This window comes from Nerophis ophidion, linkage group LG13 (assembly GCF_033978795.1).
Source record: "Nerophis ophidion isolate RoL-2023_Sa linkage group LG13, RoL_Noph_v1.0, whole genome shotgun sequence".
Classification (NCBI taxonomy): Eukaryota; Metazoa; Chordata; class Actinopteri; order Syngnathiformes; family Syngnathidae; genus Nerophis; species Nerophis ophidion.
In genome coordinates, this window is record NC_084623.1 from 8,588,725 (window position 1) to 8,608,724 (window position 20,000).

The window sequence follows — 20,000 nt, forward strand, 5'->3', positions numbered from 1 at the left end:
AAACATACATTTTAAATGTTTATACATAGATTTAAAAGCAAATGTGTTTTTATTTAGTATTAACATTTAGCGACCACCCACGACCCCAAAAGGGACAAGCGGTAGGAAATGGATGGATGGATGGATTTTTCTCATATTGTTTTGCAATTTTTATTTAAATGTTGCTGCTTATTGTACAAGATTCAAGATTGTTTATCGTCATATGCACAGTTAGACAGTTTGCCGTACAATGAAAATCTTACTTTGCTAGTCCACCCTTCAACAAATCACACTAAAAATAAAAAATAAAAATAAAAATGTATTTACAAGGCACAGTAAGTAACATTATTGCACATTCTGATTGACAGTCAACAGTATAAATATGGAGGTGACCTTGGGTCTGGGCAGCAGTTAACCTTCGTCTGGTGTTAGGATCGGCACCGACCCGTTTTAGTTTTTAAATGCATAAAAAACACCACATTTATTTTTTTGCATCAAAGCTTTTTGACTTTGTCAGGAACCTCTTTCTCAACAAAATAAAAATTTTAATTTTTTTCACTAAATTATAAAATGCTCTGGTAGAAATTATGCCCTTGGTGTTGTTAGGGTCGGTTTCGACCCAGTTATAAAAATAAGATGATAAAGCAATGATAAGAGCCAAAACTGTACACACTGACAGCCAGCTCCTCTCCCAGTCATGTGAGCTTTAGTGCATTCTCATTTTACCTTGTTATCCTGTACAAAAACAAACTAAAGACGGACACTAAAAGTGTCACTTTTTGCCACTCTGATTTTGTTTTTTTATTAGTTTTGGAACTAGTAATCTATTTCTCTTGGTTTCATTTGCTTGATTGGTTGTTGGTTGTTGTTTGTTTGATGTTGGATTTCTGTTGCTGGAAAAAATACTTTTTAGCCTTTTTCTTGAAGTAAATATATATGGGTCGAAATTGACCCGTAACACCATATATGTTACTATAGTTAAAATTCTTAAAATGAAAAAATAAATAAAACACATTTATTTAAGAGATGTGTTCTAATACCCCTTAGGAATAGTTAGGTAACACAACAACCTTTTTTTTATTTATATGATTCTCTTGGGGTTCGTTTTACCATTTTTAAAAATTGAAATCGAGGGGTATACTGACAAAAAAAGGCCCAATGGCCCAAACCAAAAATATTAAAACCAATATTTTCAAGGATAAGGAAGCCTAACGAGGTAACCAAGAGATGAGAAACAACTTGGATGATAGATAATTGTTTTTAGTGTATTTTACAGCTGATTTAAGACATGGGTCAAAACCGACCCGTTAACATAAGAGATGGTAACAGAAAGCTAACACAAGAGGAAGGTTAAAGTGTCTTTAGTGATCAAAGGTGAAAGTGTCTACAGTGACTGTTCACAGTTCGGGGGTGGTCAAGGTAGCTGTCTTATCTTCAAAAATGTACTATGTTGAGAAGTGTTTAAGTTTCTAGAGGAACTCGGCATCAAGGGTTGGAATTGGGGGTTGAATCAACAAAATTGATTCTCGGGCGCGGCCACCGCTGCTGCTCACTGCTCCCTTCAGAGCAAGGGGGGGAGGGTGATGGGTCAAATGCAGAAGATAATCTCACCACACCTAGAGTGTGTGTGACGATCATTGGTACTTTAACTTTAGAGACTTCTCTAATCTTTTTGGTGACTTTTTCTTTATTAAAAATGACTAAAAACACACCCAGTATCTTGTTCTGGTGTTATTGGAGACTGCACTCGTGTTTACAGACTCTACTTCTGTTGCTCCATGTTCACTACGAAGAGCAAGAGCCTCCTTTCCACATATTGATTACACACCAACATGTGGAAGCAATGTGTAGGGTGATGACGTTAAAAGTCATGTTTGATCGTCTCACGGCGGCATGCTTGCCGGGCTATTCGCCGTCTCTTTAATAGCTGACTAACCCGAGCGCCATGTTTTGAACTAGTTCAAGAAAAAAACCTTAAGTCAAGAGTCTTGCAGAGATTGATTGAAACTTTTATTAGTAGATTGCACAGTACAGTACATATTCCGTACAATTGACCACTAAATGTTAACACCCGAATACGTTTTTAAACTTGTTTAAGTCGGGGTCCACGTTAATCAAATCATTGTAAAGTGGGGGAAATAATCGATTTTTAGATGCATCACAATTCGGACAGGGATCGATTGGTAAACTTTAATCATTGATAATCGATAGATTTATTGTGAATTAAGTCACGCAAACTGTTCTGAAATTTAGCTGACTGCTCCGAGCCACCTCAGAGAGATCCAACCAGCTTCTTTACCATAGGGCACTTATGTTCCATTATGCATGCATTTCAATTAATTTAATAAATGTGATGGGAATAGTTCTAAAGCTTAGTGATGGATCAGCTGTATCAGACTGTAGGTGTTTTTTGCTTGATTGTAAAATGTTTCGATCGAAAGGGGGTGTGACGTTCATATGTTGTCAATATTCAGTGTTTTATCGGTCATAGTTAATATTGTAAATCCAACATTCTTTATTTACGGCATAGCGGCATAGCTCGGTTGGTAGAGTGGCCGTGCCAGTAACTTGAGGGTTGCAGGTTCGATTCCCGCTTGTGCCATCCTAGTTACTGCCGTTGTGTCCTTGGGCAAGACACTTTACCCACCTGCTCCCAGTGCCACCCACACTGGTTTAAATGTAACTTAGATATTGGGTGTCACTATGTAAAGCGCTTTGAGTCACTTGAGAAAAGCGCTATATAAATATAGTTCACTACATTCTAGGTGTCTCATTCAGTGAAACAATTTAAAATTAAATACAGTTTTTTTAAGGTGGTCTGTTTTAACGTTTTTATTCATTCAATCAGACCCATTTTTTTCTCACAATTTTGCCGCCCGAGTCAAAATAATGTCGTACAGCCTGAGAGTCTTATCACTCGAAACACATGCTAACAGTTAGCATGCTAACATTAGCATTTCGGTTAACTTTACGCGTTTACGCAGCTACCGCATACAGCATTCACACACATTTTCCACTGAAATCGCCAGTTCTGGTTCTATAATACTGTGAGGCACATCCTGGGAGTGTGAAATCTGCCCAAGTTCAATTGTAATAATTGGAGCATTATTAGCTTGTGCAATCAAGCAATGAGCATCTTAACTATCATTACAGGTATGCTCTGATTAGAACCCTTGGGTGTGTGTGTGTGTGTGTGTGTGTGTGTGTGTGTGTGTGTGTGTGTGTGTGTGTGTGTATTCCTACCCTTCTTGAGAAATCAACAAGTTTAAAGATTAAAAACCAATTACAAACAAAAAATAAAATAAAAAAAATACAAAATTAATTAAAAGCAGTCATTTTCTCACAATGTGTCGACTTTTTTCTTATAAAATTGGGAACAATTTCTCATTTTCTTTCTGTTCCTGTAATATTGCAATATTTTCTCGTAAAAGGATTTCTTTTAAATGCCAAATGGTGACATTTGTAATATAAAATTCTGACTTATCACAATATTGCTAATTATTTTATTCTTGCAAAATAGTGAAATTTTTTGAGTAAAATGTTAACTTTTTTCATAATTTTGCCAAGTGAAATTATGATTATTATTCTTATATTGCCAACATTTTACAGTTTTCTTCTAAAATTGTGACTTTTGTAGAGTAAAAATCCAACTTTTATCAAAATATTGCACGAATGTTGGGTTTTTCCTGTAACATTTAGACTTGTGTTGAGTAAATTTATGACTTTTATGATATTACTGCCAAAATTCTAATTGTTTCTTGTGAAATTGTGACCTTTTTCTTCCAACTCATTTTTCACAAGCTTTTATATAGTTGCATAGTTTGGATGTATTATTAATGTTGTAAATACAAATATTTATAAACCTAGAAAGGGTGGTCCTCAAGAGGTAGGCATTATACAAGTGTGTGTGTGTGTGTGTGTGTGTGTGTGTGTGTGTGTGTGTGTGTGTGTGGATTCCTACCCTTCTTGAGAAATCGACAAGTTTAAAGATTAAAAACCAATTACAAACAAAAAATAAAATAAAAAAAATACAAAATTAATTAAAAGCAGTCATTTTCTCACAATGTGTCGACTTTTTTCTTATAAAATTGGGAACAATTTCTCATTTTCATTCTGGTCCTGTAATATTGCCATATTTTCTCGTAAAAGGATTTCTTTTAAATGCCAAATGGTGACATTTGTCATATAAAATTCTGACTTATCACAATATTGCTAATTATTTTGTTCTTGCAAAATAGTGACATTTTTGGAGTAAAATTTTAACTTTTTTCATAATTTTGCCAAGTGAAATTATAATTATTATTCTAATATTGCCAACATTTTACAGTTTTCTTCTAAAATTGTGACTTTTGTAGAGTAAAAATCCAACTTTTATCAAAATATTGCACGAATGTTGGGTTTTTCCTGTAACATTTAGACTTGTGTTGAGTAAATTTATGACTTTTATGATATTACTGCCAAAATTCTAATTGTTTCTTGTGAAATTGTGACCTTTTTCTTCCAACTCATTTTTCACAACAAGCTTTTATATAGTTGCATAGTTTAGATGTATTATTAATGTTGTAAATACAAATATTTATATACCTAGAAAGGGTGGTCCTCGAGAGGTAGGCATTATACAAGAGTGTGTGTGTGTGTGTGTGTGTGTGTGTGTGTGTGTGTGTGTGTGTGTGTGTGTGTGTGTGTGTGTGTGTGTGGATTCCTACCCTTCTTGAGAAATCAACAAGTTTAAAGATTAAAAACCAATTACAAACAAAATTTTTTTTAAAAATTACAAAATTAATTAAAAGCAGTCGTTTTCTCACAATGTGTCGACTTTTTTCTTATAAAAATTGGGAACAATTTCTCATTTCCTTTCTGTTCCTGTAATATTGCAATATTTTCTCGTAAAAGGATTACTTTTAAATGCCAAATGGTGACATTTGTAATTCAAAATTCGGACTTATCACAATATTGCTAATTAATTTGTTCTTGCAAAATAGTGAAATTTTTTGAGTAAAATGTTAACTTTTTTCATAATTTTGCCAAGTGAAATTATGATTATTATTCTAATATTGCCAACATTTTACAGTTTTCTTCTAAAATTGTGACTTTTGTAGAGTAAAAATCCAACTTTTATCAAAATATTGCACGAATGTTGGGTTTTTCCTGTAACATTTAGACTTGTGTTGAGTAAATTTATGACTTTTATGATATTACTGCCAAAATTCTAATTGTTTCTTGTGAAATTGTGACCTTTTTCTTCCAACTCATTTTTCACAAGCTTTTATATAGTTGCATAGTTTGGATGTATTATTAATGTTGTAAATACAAATATTTATAAACCTAGAAAGGGTGGTCCTCAAGAGGCAGGCATTATACGTGTGTGTGTGTGTGTGTGTGTGTGTGTGTGTGTGTGTGTGTGTGTGTGTGTGGATTCCTACCCTTCTTGAGAAATCGACAAGTTTAAAGATTAAAAACCTATTACAAACAAAAAATTAAAAAAAAATTACAAAATTAATTAAAAGCAGTCATTTTCTCACAATGTGTCGACTTTTTTCTTATAAAATTGGGAACAATTTCTCATTTTCTTTCTGGTCCTGTAATATTGCAATATTTTCTCGTAAAAGGATTTCTTTTAAATGCCAAATGGTGACATTTGTAATATAAAATTCTGACTTATCACAATATTGCTAATTATTTTGTTCTTGCAAAATAGTGACATTTTTGGAGTAAAATTTTAACTTTTGTCATGATTTTGCCAAGTGAAATTATGATTATTATTATAATATTGCCAACATTTTACAGTTTTCTTCTAAAATTGTGACTTTTGTCGAGTAAAAATCCAACTTTTATCAAAATATTGCACGAATGTTCAGTTTTTCTTGTAACATTTAGACTTGTGTTGAGTAAATTTATGACTTTTATGATATTACTGCCAAAATTCTAATTGTTTCTTGTGAAATTGTGACCTTTTTCTTCCAACTCATTTTTCACAACAAGCTTTTATATAGTTGCATAGTTTGGATATATTATTAATGTTGTAAATATAAATATTTATATACCTAGAAAGGGTGGTCCTCAAGAGGTAGGCATTATACAAGTGTGTGTGTGTGTGTGTGTGTGTGTGTGTGTGTATTCCTACCCTTCTTGAGATATCAACAAGTTTAAAGATTAAAAACCAATTACAAACAAAAAATAAAATAAAAAATACAAAATTAATTAAAAGCAGTCGTTTTCTCACAATGTGTCGACTTTTTTCTTATAAAATTGGGAACAATTTCTCATTTTCTTTCTGTTCCTGTAATATTGCAATATTTTCTCGTAAAAGGATTACTTTTAAATGCCAAATGGTGACATTTGTCATATAAAATTCTGACTTATCACAATATTGCTAATTATTTTATTCTTGCAAAATAGTGACATTTTTGGAGTAAAATTTTAACTTTTTTCATAATTTTGCATAGTTTGGATATATTATTAATGTTGTAAATACAAATATTTATATACCTAGAAAGGGTGGTCCTCAAGAGGTAGGCATTATACAAGAGTGTGTGTGTGTGTGTGTGTGTGTGTGTGTGTGTGTGTGTTGCTTCTGAATGATCTCATCCTGATTAAATACTGTATAACAGCATCTCTGTTCCCCCTGCACTAAAATGCATGCCCTCATGTAATAGTTATTACAATTAAGAAGATTTTCCACTGATGCCAGTGAAGTACACACACACACACACACACACAGAGAGAGTCGAGGCCCGTCCACTAGTGTTGGTCTTCTACTCGACAGCAACCGCCCATGAATTACATATTTAGGTGTCTTCATCGTTCTACGTATATGTGCCACCACGTCATTTGTAGAAAAGCTTCACTACAAGCTCTCACGGATGTCACGCCGCTTAAGTAGCCGTTTATACGACAAGTAGTAAGGAACGTGAACGCAGCATTATCAGTAGGTGTTTACCCCGCGAAAACGGACGTGCCCCCCCCATCGTGTTGTGGTTTTTTTTTTGGTATCAACAGCCACTTACCGATAAGACGTGAACGCTAAAGGACGTCCCTCAAAGCGCCGTAATCCTCATTTTTCAGCCTCTCTTGGCTTCCAGGCGTCCCCGCCTCCTCTCCTTCCTCCCACATCTGCGGAACAATACGTCGAGTAGCTCATCTTTGTATTGCAACAGCTGATGCTATTAATAGACTAGCCCGAAAAGGGGTGGCTGGTTTTTTTGCGAACACTCCATAGTATTCTAAAAATGTCCCTTCGTCCGCAAAGTGTGGAGATTGTGTAGCATAGATGTATTAAAATCAACTTGAGCGACTTTTAATCGTTTTTTTTCATGTAAAACTTCATAAATCTCAGGAGGTAGTGAAATAACCTCCCCCTTTTTGTGAAATGGACTGTTCCATCGCGAACTGGTGTCTCTTAAAGAGCCAGTACACCCAAAAAGGAATGTGGCGGTTTTTCTCAACAAGATCTTTTCTTTATTTTTGTCACTGCGTGGAAAGTTACACGCTTCACAATTACTCTGTGTGCAACTCTTGGATACTACCATACGTAAAATGTGAACTAGTCTGTTGATATTTAGTGTACTATCCCATTAAGTTGCCCCCCCTCCCTTATCAATGCAAATATGAAAATAACACCGCCATTATTTTGTGCAGTTTTTAAGTTGTACTAAAATACAATTTCTGACTAGTGACGTCATAGAAAAATCTTTCCAAACTTGATCTATCATTTGTGCTGTATTTTTTTGTCTTAAAATACAATTGTTATGTTATTTACGGTTTATTATTTATAACCAGCCCCGCCATTCCACCACTTTGTCAAAATCTCCCCAAACTTGCCCAATTTGTTTGTGCTACATTTGTGCTGCAACATTTGTTTGTCTAACTATTATCATTTTTGTGTTATTAATGTTTTATGATTCATAATCAGCCCCCTCACCTTGTCAAAATCTCCCCAAACATGTCCCATTCGTTTGTGCTAATTTGTTCTGGTTTGTGTTGCATTTATTTTTGTCAATTATAGTTGGTTTTTTCATGTTATTAACATTTTATAGTATTTGTGCTATTATTGTTTTATGATTCATTATCAGCCCCCCATCTTGTCAAAATCTCCCCAAACGTGTGCAAATTTTATTTAATTTGTGCTGGTTTGTGCTGCTTTTTTTGTCAATTATAGTTTTTTATGTTACTAACGTTTTATAGTTTTTATGCTATTATTGTTTTATAATTCATAATCAGCTCCCCATCTAGTCAAAATCTCCCCAAACATGTGCAAAATGTTTCTAGTTTGTGCTGGTTTGTGCTGCTTTTTTTTCTTTTTTTTTTTTGTCGATTATCGTTTTTTTATGTTTTTATCATTTTATATTTGTTATGCTATTAATGTTTTATGATTCATAATCAGCCCCCATCTTGTCAAAATCTCCCCAAACAAGTGCTAAATTTTGCTAATTTGTGCTGGCTTGTGCTGCTTTTTTGTCAATTATAGTTTTTTTATATTAACATTTTATAGTTTTTATGCTATTAAACATTTTATGATTCATAATCAGCCCCCATCTTGTCAAAATCTCCCCAAACAAGTGCTAAATTTTGCTAATTTGTGCTGGTTTGTGCTGCTTTTTTGTCAATTATAGTTTTTTTATATTAACATTTTATAGTTTTTATGCTATTAAACATTTTATGATTCATAATCAGCCCCCATCTTGTCAAAATCTCCCCAAACAAGTGCTAAATTTTGCTAATTTGTGCAGCTTTTTTGTCAATTATAGTTTTTTATATTAACATTTTATAGTTTTTATGCTATTAAAAGTTTTATGATTCATAATCAGCCCCCATCTTGTCAAAATCTCCCCAAATATGTGCTAAATTGTGCTAATTTGTGCTGCATTTTTTGTAAATTGTAGTTTTTTTATATTAACATTTTATAGTTTTTATGCTATTAAACATTTTATGATTCATAATCAGCCCCCATCTTGTCTAAAATCTCCCCAAACAAGTGCTAAATTTTGCTAATTTGTGCTGGTTTGTGCTGCTTTTTTGTCAATTATAGTTTTTTTATATTAACATTTTATAGTTTTTATGCTATTAAACATTTTATGATTCATAATCAGCCCCCATCTTGTCAAAATCTCCCCAAACAAGTGCTAAATTTTGCTAATTTGTGCAGCTTTTTTGTCAATTATAGTTTTTTTATATTAACATTTTATAGTTTTTATGCTATTAAAAGTTTTATGATTCATAATCAGCCCCCATCTTGTCAAAATCTCCCCAAACATGTGCTAAATTGTGCTAATTTGTGCTGCATTTTTTGTAAATTGTAGTTTTTTTTTGTTATTAACATTTTATAGTTTGTATGCTATGAATGTTTTATGATTCATAATCAGTCCCTCGCCCATTTTGTCAAAATCTCCCTAAACGTGTGCCATTCGTTTGTGTTAATTTGTGCTGCATTTTTTGTCAATTATAGTTTTGATATGTTCTTAACATTTTATAGTTTGTATGCTATTAATGTTTTATTTTTCATAATCAGCCCCCCTCCCACTATCTTGTCAACATCTCCCAAAACTTGTCCAATTTGTTTGTGCTACATTTGTGCTGCAACATATTTGTCTAACTATTATCATTTTTGTGTTATTAATGTTTTATGATTCATAATCAGCCCCACATCTTGTCAAAATCTCCCCAAAAGTGTCCCATTCGTTTGTGCTAATTTGTGCTGCATTTTTATGTCAATTATAGTTTTTGTTATGTTATTAACGTTTTATAGTTTTTATGCTATTATTTTTTTATGATTCATAATCAGCCCACCATCTGGCCAAAATTTCCCCAAAAATGGGCCAAATTGTGCTGCATTTTTTTGTGTCAATTATAGTTTTTTTTACGTTATTAAAATGTTATAGTTTTTATGCTATTAATGTTTTATGATTCATAATCAGCCCCCCACCTTGTCAAAATCCCCCCAAACGTGTGCTAAATCTGGCTAATTTGTGCTGGTTTGTGCTGCTTTTTTGGGGGGGCAATTATAGTTTTTTTTAATGCTATTAACATTTTACAGTTTTTATGCTATTAATGTTTTATGATTCATAATCAGCCCCCCATCTTGTCAAAATCCCCCCAAACGTGTGCTAAATTTGGCTAATTTGTGCTGGTTTGTGCTGCTTTTTTTTTGGGGCAATTATATATTTTTTTAATGCTATTAAAATTTTACAGTTTTTATGCTATTAATGTTTTATGATTCATAATCAGCCCCCCATCTTGTCAAAATCTCCCCAAACGTGTGCTAAATTTGGCTAATTTGTGATGGTTTGTGCTGCATTTTTTTGGGGGGCAATTATATATTTTTTTAATGCTATTAAAATTTTACAGTTTTTATGCTATTAATGTTTTATGATTCATAATCAGCCCCCCATCTTGTCAAAATCTCCCCAAACGTGTGCTAAATTTGGCTAATTTGTGATGGTTTGTGCTGCATTTTTTTGGGCAATTATAGTTTTTTTATGTTATTAACATTTTACAGTTTTTTATCCTATTAATTTTTTATGATTCATAATAAGCCCCCCATCTTGCCAAAATCTCCTCAAAAATGTGCCAAATTGTGCTGCATTTTTTGTGTCAATTATATATTTTTTTTTACGTTATTAAAATGTTATAGTTTTTATGCTATTAATGTTTTATGATTCATAATCAGCCCCCCACCTTGTCAAAATCCCCCCAAACGTGTGTCAAATCTGGCTAATTTGTGCTGGTTTGTGCTGCATTTTTTTTGGCAATTATAGTTTTTTTTAATGCTATTAACATTTTACAGTTTTTATGCTATTAATGTTTTATGATTCATAATCAGCCCCCATCTTGTCAAAATCCCCCCAAACGTGTGCTAAATTTGGCTAATTTGTGCTGGTTTGTGCTGCTTTTTTTGGGGGGGGGGGGCAATTATAGTTTTTTTTAATGCTATTAACATTTTACAGTTTTTATGCTATTAATGTTTTATGATTCATAATCAGCCCCCATCTTGTCAAAATCCCCCCAAACATGTGCTAAATTTGGCTAATTTGTGCTGGTTTGTGCTGCTTTTTTGGGGGGGGGGGGGGCAATTATAGTTTTTTTTAATGCTATTAACATTTTACAGTTTTTATGCTATTAATGTTTTATGATTCATAATCAGCCCCCATCTTGTCAAAATCCCCCCAAACATGTGCTAAATTTGGCTAATTTGTGCTGGTTTGTGCTGCTTTTTTTTTTGTGGCAATTATAGTTTTTTTTAATGCTATTAACATTTTACAGTTTTCATGCTATTAATGTTTTATGATTCATAATCAGCCCCCCATCTTGTCAAAATCCCCCCAAACGTGTGCTAAATTTGGCTAATTTGTGCTGGTTTGTGCTGCATTTTTTGGGGGGTGGGGGGCAATTATTGTTTATTTATGTTTATTTTATGTTATTAACATTTTACAGTTTTTATGCTATTAATGTTTTATCATTCATAATCAGTCTCCCATTTCGCCAAAATCTCCCCAAACGTGCTAATTTGTGCAGCATTTTTTTTTGTCAATTATAGTTTTTGTTATGTTATAAACATGTTATAGTTTTCATGCTATTAAAGTTTTATGATTCATAATCATCCCCCCGCCCCAGATTGTCAAAATCTCCCCAAACATGTCCCATTCCTTTGTGCTATTTTGTGCTGGTTTGTGTTGCATTTATTTTTGTCAATTATAGTTTTTTATGTTATTAACATTTTATAATTTTTATGCTATTAATGTTTTATGATTCGTCAGCCCCCCATCTTGCCAAAATCTCCCAAAACATGTGTTAATTTGTGCTGCATTTTTTTTTCAATTATAGTTTTTGTTACGTTATAAAAATGTTATAGTTTTCATGTATGACCGTTTTGTTTGCCGAAAAATGGCCAAAAACCATTGGAGCAAAGTTTGTTGCCATACCACACCTACATCTTATGGCGTAGGAAAAATTGTTCGCAATTTATTGTCGCCGATATGTGTACTATCTGTAATTTAAACCACAACCAAGTCCCTAGGAGGAATTTGACCCCTTTTTTGTGCGGAAAAATGGCCAAAAACCATTGGAGCAAAATTTGTCGCCATACCACGCCTACTACTTATGGCGTAGGAAAAATGTGTTAGCAGCTTACCGTCACCTAATGTGTGGTATCTGTCATTTTAACTGCGACTCATTTGGCCGAAGTCCCAAGTAAAAGTTTGTTAAAGTACAACCCTTTTTTTCGCCGAAAAATGGTCAAAAACCATCGGAGCAAAGTTTGTCGCCATACCACTCCTAGAATTTATGGCGTGGAAAAAATGTGTTCGCAATTTATTGTCGCCTATATGTGTAGTTTTAGTCCCTAGGAGGTGTTTGTTAAAGTAGTGAAGTACATTTATATAGCGCTTTTTCTCAAAGTGACTCAAAGCGCTTTACATTGTGAAACACAATATCTAAGTTACATTTTTTTTAAACCAGTGTGGGTGGCACTGGGAGCAGGTGGGTAAAGTGTCTTGCCCAAGGACACAACGGCAGTGACTAGGATGGCAGAAGCGGGGATCGAACCTGCAACTCTACCAACCGAGCTATACGAGGACCCTTTTTTTTTTTGTTTTTTTTTTGTTGCGAAAAATGACCAAAAACCATCGTAGCAAAGTTTGTCGCCATACCCAGTAGGAGGAGCTATTTTTGTTTTATTTTAAAGGTGGCGCTAGAGAGCAAATTTTGACATTTTGAAGTGTTTCGCCTGCAAAGTTTGGGGACTTTTCGTGCATGTTCAGGGCCTCAAAAAGGCATCTAGATGTAAAGAAGAAAAAATCAGCAATTCAAAAGGGCCCTTGTGGTGCTTTCCATCGCCCCTGCGGGGCCCTCTCTGCTGCCGGGGCCCTGACAATGCAGCATGTAACACGTAGGCAATGTGGATTATGTCTTTATAGTCTCCCTATAAAACAAGAATAACACTCTCACCCTGTCTATTTTCTCTCCCTGACTGTCACGCGCACACACACCTACCCACATCTCTTCTTGCCTGTTTCCATGGAGACAGCGTGTGAGCAGGATTTTTCTTATATTAGGATCAGCATATCTGATCACAACACATGCAAATACACGCCGACGTGATGCATTTTTGGTAGCCTGGATCGATACGCAATTATCATTATGGTGACCGTTTTGGCAGCTCTGGTGTATGTATGAGTGAGGTGTAATGTTATGGAATATGTGGAAGAAAGACTGTTATGTATGTCAATAATCAATATACAAACCATGGACCAAAACATGTTTTTTCATAACTTGTGCTCGGCGTAGGCAGATAAATATATATTGGATACTGTGCATATATATATATATATATATATATATATATATATATATATATATATATATATATATATATATATATATATATATATATATATATATTGGCAACACTAAATGGTCCCTAGTGTGTGAATGTGAGTGTGAATGTTGTCTGTCTATGTGTTTTGGCCCTGCGATGAGGTGGCGACTTGTCCAGGGTGTACTCCGCCTTCCACCCGATTGTAGCTGAGATAGGCGCCAGCGCCCCCCGCGACCCCAAAAAAGGGAATACGCGGTAGAAAATGGATGGATATATATATGTGTGTGTACAGATATATGTGTATAGATGGATAGTATATATATATATCCATCCATCCATCCTTTTCTACCGCTTATTCCCTTTGGGGTCGCGGGGGGCGGGGTACACCTTGGACATTTCGCCACCTCATCGCAGACTCTATATATATATATATATATATATATATATATATATATATGTGTGTGTGTCTGTATATATATATATATATATATATGTATGTATATACATAGATAGATGGATAGATAGTACTTTATTAATTCCTTCAGGAGAGTTACCTCAGGAACATTTATATATATATATATATATATATATATATATATATATATATATATATATATATATATATATATACATACATATATATATATATATATATATATATATACATACATACATACATATATACGCATATATATACATATGTATGTATACACATACATACATATATATACATATATGTATATACATATGTATATATATACACTTATATGTGTGTATATATATGTATGTATACATATGTACACTGTATATGTATATATACACATTTATGTATATAATTATGTGTGTGTATTTATATATAAATACATATATATGTACATAAATATGTGTATGTATGTATATATGTGTATTTGTGTATACATACTGTATATATAAATGATAAATGATAAATGGGTTGTACTTGTATAGCGCTTTTCTACCTTCAAGGTACTCAAAGCGCTTTGACACTACTTCCACATTTACCCATTCACACACACATTCACACACTGATGGAGGGAGCTGCCATGCAAGGCGCCAACCAGCACCCATCAGGAGCAAGGGTGAAGTGTCTTGCTCAGGACACAACGGACGTGACGAGGTTGGTACTAGGTGGGATTTGAACCAGTGACCCTCGGGTTGCGCACGGCCACTCTTCCACTGCGCCACGCCGTCCCCATATAAGTATGTGTGTTTATTTATGTATGGATATGTACATATGTATGTATATGTACATATATTTATATTTATATATACATTATATATTGTATATATATATTGTAGTTTTGTTTACAAAGCTTTTTTTGTACGCAATAACTGGTGTTATGCTGTTGATATTTTTTATGTTTTCTTTTTCTTTTTAAAAATACACATATTATTTCAATTACTTGTATTTTTCAAGTTATTTTAATCATTGTTATTATTGCTTGTATATTATAGTATATTACTTATATATGGAAGGCCCAATAAATTAATGATCTACTGTAGTAGAATTTCCCATTGGAAGTTCTGCTAAGTGTGGGCGGATAGATCCGAATACCAATATTTGATTGATATTGTATGGGTATTAATATATTGTAGTTTTTTTTTACACACTCAGGGAATAAGTCATCTAACACAGGGAGGATTTAGGGACAAAATCCGGATTTAAAAGACAGCCAATAGTTTATTTTGTACTATTGACTTAATATTGTATGCAATAACATGGACTAATTTTATTCTGCTTTGAATATTTATTATGCAATGTATTTTTCTTTCTCATTATGTTTCTGTTAAGAGTTGTATACTCTATTTTATTATTATATCATATGTATTATATGTCCTTCTTTATAAATTAAAGGGATGGTTATTTTACGAGCTAATGACATTCAAGTCAAAAAGCATTGGTATCGACAATGCCCTTTCTGTACGGTTTTTACGCTATATCGAGTCGACACTGAGATTTTCAGTATCGCCCAACGCCACCAAGAGCAGTTGTCTTGAGCCGTCATGCTAATGTCGTAAAAGTGTAGTACGGCAGTTCTGTCACTTTACGGCCTATTGTATTTCTTCTTAACATTCTGTCAGTACGGCTGTCCTTGAAACATGGCGACAACTTGACGGTTTAATAGTTCAATATTTAATACTTTTTTGGCTCTTTTTGTGTGTGTGTGTTGTTTTATTTCCACGGAGCCAACGCCAAGTGAGTAGACAGCACTGTAACCTTGCCGTGATATTAAGTATGACTTGCCTAGTGGGGTTATTTGGAGATATTGCTCATGTCGTGAAGTGTGTTTTAAAATATCTACCCTGTGTCAACTTTATACTCCTAAAAATTTAAGGTCAAATATATGAGCTGTGGGTTACTATAACTAAACATCTTTAAGAGGAAACAGCAAAATACAAAACCAGTGAAGTTGGCATGTTGTGTAATTTGTAAATAAAAACAGAATACAATGATTTGCAAATCTTTTTCAACTTCCGTTGAATAGACTGCAAAGACAAGATATTTAATGTTCAAACTGAGAAACTTATTTTTTGTGTGTGCAAATAATCATTAACTTAGAATTTAATTGCAAAAAAGTTGGCACATGCGCATTTTTACCACTGTGTTACATGGCCTTTCCTTTTAACAACACTCAGTAAACGTTTGGGAACTGAGGAGACACATTTTTGAAGTTTTTCAGGTGGAATTCTTTCCCATTCTTGCTTGATGTACAGCTTAAGTTGTTCATTGCTTCATAATGCGCCACACATTTTCAATGGGAGGCAGGTCTGGACTACAGCCAGGCCAGTCTATTTGCCACGCTGTTGTAACATGTGGCTTGGCATTGTCTTGCTGAAATAAGCAGGGGCGTCATTGATAATGTTGCTTGGATGGCAACAAATAGTGCTCCAAAACCTGTATGTACCTTTCAGCATTAATGGTGCCTTCACAGATGTGTAAGTTACCCATGCCTTGGGCACTAACACACCCCCATACCATCACAGATGCTGGCTTTTGAACTTTGCACCAATGGCAGTCCGGATGGTTCTTTTCCTCTTTGGTCCGGAGAACACAACGTCCACAGTTTCTAAAAACAATGTGAATTGGGGCCTCGTCAAACCACAGAACACTTTTCCACTTTGCATCAGTCCATCAAAGGGCCCAGTGAATCGGCAGCGTTTCTGGGTGTTGTTGATAAATGGCTTTGGCTTTGCATAGTAGAGTTTTAACTTGCACTTACAGGTGTAGCGACAAACTGTAGTTACTTACAGTGGTTTTCTGAAGTGTTCCTGGGCCCATGTGGTGATATACTTTACACAAGATAAATAAATGAAAATAGATAACAAATTATTCTGCGACTTTTACCAATCGAGCCCGGTGGTTAGGGACCACTGATTTACAGGACAAAAATTAAATTATTATTTTTATTTTTTTTTATTTTTTAAGACTTTAGTTTAGGCGGTGACTCTTTGTGGTTAAGGCCTTAATAACAAAGCGCTGTGGGAAACCCTGATGTTATACCATACCATATCAGTAAGTGGAAGCCGGTAGCTAATTGTTTTGTAGATGTTGGGAACACGTCGTGTGAGACGACGATGGTTTGTTGTGATCACAATAAACAGACGACAGCGGGAGGCACTGTGCAGGTAAAAAGATATCTAATGCTTAAACCAAAAATAAAATGAGTGCCCCTAAGAAAAGGCATTGAACTTTAGGGAAGGCTATGCAGAACAAAAAGTAAAACTGAACTGGCTACAAGGTAAACAAAAACAGAATGCTGGACGACAGCAAAAACTTACAGCGTGTGGAGCAGAGACGGCGTCCACAAAGTACATCCGTACATGACATGACAACAATGTCCACGCGGAAAAAGATAGTAAAAAAACTTCAATAGTCTTCATTGCTAAAAGAAAGCAGGTGCGGGGAATAGCGCTCAAAGGAAACTGCAACAGGAAAAGCCACCAAAATAGGAGCGAAAGACAAGAACTAAAACAGCAAAAAAGTTAAAATAAGTCACGGTGTGATGTGAAAGGTGGTGACAGTACACCTACTTTGAGACAGGAACCATAGTGACACATGGTTGGTTATGCTTTAAATTCACATCCAACAATTGCCACAACCACTTTTTATTGTCTGCTGAGTTTCATTTTTTAATGATTTCTGCTGGTGGTGTGTCGCCGCATTTTTTCAAAGGGAAAAAGGTTGAAAAACACTGATGTAGGTGGGACATTTTTCAAGCTGGCTCTGGATGTGACAGAAAGTATGAGAATATGGGAGCTGCTGCCTGCTCTTCTTTACTTATATTAAAGTATCCTATTTGTCAAGATATGTGTTGTGTTGTATGTTAAACAATTAAATAAAAAAAAAGTTCCATTACGGATGTACGTCAAAATGCCAGATATTGGCGCTGATAATCGGTCAATCATGTGTTACAGTATCATGGCTGTTGGTAATCAAGTTGTTTGTCCTGGCAGACACTGAGGAAAACCCGACACACGATGGCGTCTGGCTTCCTCAAGTATGCGGCGCTCCTTCAGAAGTACAGAGCCCCCCTGATGATGGCAAGCTGCGGCGGAGTCTTTGCAGTCAACATGTTCTACCATGTCTTCCCCGACATGTCCTACCGTCAGCTCTACCAGGCCTGGCACAAAGGAGAGCCGGTCACTCTGTCCGAGAAACTGGAGGACCTTTTCCAGCAGGTACTTAAACCTCGGCTCTAGAGGTTCATCGATATTAACCATTTAGCAACGTTCAAAACGCACGCTAACTCCCAAAAGGCAATATAGTCAACTTATTAAAGGGGAACAGCACTTTTTTTTTATTTATTTTCCTGTCACCTTTGATAGCAGACATTGTACAGTAAGTGATGTTTTATTATGTTTGTTGGCTCTCATAAAGTCTGCAATGAGTAATAATCACTGATGTCGTGGGAAAAAATGCAAACGTTGTGAGTTTTTTTTTAAATAAATGCTCTGCGTATGCTTAAAATGATCAAAATAAGTAAATATTAAATGTTATTGTGAATGTTAACACATTAAATATATCCTTAAATTGTGTATATAACACCTTAATAAAGGTGTTTGGATGTTTTTAGGGGTTTTATAGTCTGATAGGGTTCATTGTAAGTGGACTTTTGATTGCATTTATTTGATATTTAGAATGCATATAAAAAAATACAAAAATCAATAATTCAGTTTTTCATGATGAATGTGAACAATAGGCAAAATTCCGAAAATAAAAGTGCAGTTCTCCTTTCAATCACTTGCACTACAATATTGTTTCCAAATGTATTTTTTTATATACATTTATTTTTAATAGTTTATATTGTTTCCAAAAATTTTAATAAATTTGCCTTTTTACTATTTTTCTGTACAGTTTATCCAAAAAGTATTTAGAGCGCTTCACTTTCCCTGCATTTTATGTTGCAGCCTTATTCCAAAATGGATCCATTTTTGTCCTCAAAATTCAACACACAATACCTCATAATGACAATGTGAAGTTTTTTTAAAAATTTTGCCTGTCACCTTTGACAGCAGACGTTGTACAGTAAGTGATGTTTTATTATGTTTGTTGGCTCTCATAAAGTACGCAATAAGTAATAGTCACTGATGTCGTGGGAAAAAATGCAAACGTTGTGATGTTTTTTTTAAATAAATGCTCTGCATGTGCTTAAAATGATCACAATAAGTATATATTAAGTGTTATTATGAATGTTAACATATTAAATATATCCTTAAATTGTGTATATAACACCTTAATAAAGGTGTTTGGATGTTTTTAGGGGTTTTATAGTCTGATAGGGTCCATTGTAAGTGGACTTTTGATTGCATTTATTTAATATTTAGAATGCATAAAAAAATCAATAATTCAGTTTTTCATGATGAATGTGAACAATAGGCAAAATTCCAAAAATAAAAGTGCAGTTCTCCTTTAAATCACTTGCACTACAATATTGTTTCCAAATGTATTTTTATATATATATATATGTATCTTTAATAGTTTATATTGTTTCCAAAAATTTAATAGATTTGCCTTTTTACTATTTTTCTGTACAGTTTATCCAAAAAGTATTCAGAGCGCTTCACTTTCCCCGCATTTTATGTTGCAGCCTTATTCCAAAATGGATCCATTTTTGTCCTCAAAATTCAACACACAATACCTCATAATGACAATGTGAAGTTTTAAAAAAAAAATTTCCTGTCACCTTTGACAGCAGACGTTGTACAGTAAGTGATGTTTTATTATGTTTGTTGGCTCTCATAAAGTACGCAATAAGTAATAATCACTGATGTTGTGGGAAAAAATGTGAATGTTGTGATGTTTTTTTAAAATAAATGCTCTGCATATGCTTAAAATGATCAAAATAAGTAAATATTAAATGTTATTGTGAATGTTAACACATTAAATATATCCTTAAACTGTGTATATAACACCTTAATAAAGGTGTTCGGATGTTTTTAGGGGTTTTATAGTCTGATAGGGTCCATTGTAAATGGACTTTTGATCGCATTTATTTAATATTTAGAATGCATAAAAAAAAATTAAAAAAAATCAATAATTCAGTTTTTCATGATGAATGTGAACAATAGGCAAAATTCCGAAAATAAAAGTGCAGTTCTCCTTTCAATCAGTAGCACTACAATATTGTTTCCAAATGTATTTTTTTTTCATATATATTTATTTTGAATAGTTTATATTGTTTCCAAAAAT

At 33.9% G+C, this 20,000-nt stretch overlaps 2 protein-coding genes and 1 long non-coding RNA gene across 4 annotated transcripts in view; 1 reads left to right on the forward strand and 2 right to left on the reverse strand.

The window, feature by feature from the left end:
• LOC133564196 (ras-related protein M-Ras) overlaps positions 1-7,127 on the reverse strand; it is a 43,756-nt gene extending 36,629 nt beyond the window's left edge. Inside the window, exon 1 of one of the 2 annotated variants that reach the window (XM_061918345.1) lies at positions 6,987-7,127. The gene's annotated coding sequence lies outside the window, so the exon portion shown is untranslated. The remainder of the gene's footprint in view (positions 1-6,986) is intronic. The other variant, XM_061918346.1, reaches the window with a different exon arrangement.
• The window catches only part of LOC133564197 (uncharacterized), a 285,115-nt gene that overhangs the window by 41,042 nt on the left and 224,073 nt on the right, over positions 1-20,000 (reverse strand). The gene's annotated exons all lie outside the window — the stretch shown is intronic.
• tmem177 (transmembrane protein 177) overlaps positions 15,324-20,000 on the forward strand; it is a 9,732-nt gene continuing 5,055 nt past the window's right edge. Inside the window, exons 1-2 of the mRNA XM_061918339.1 lie at positions 15,324-15,506; positions 17,765-17,989. Of these exons, the coding sequence (XP_061774323.1) occupies positions 17,789-17,989 (201 nt within the window). The 5' untranslated portion in view covers positions 15,324-15,506; positions 17,765-17,788. The remainder of the gene's footprint in view (positions 15,507-17,764; positions 17,990-20,000) is intronic.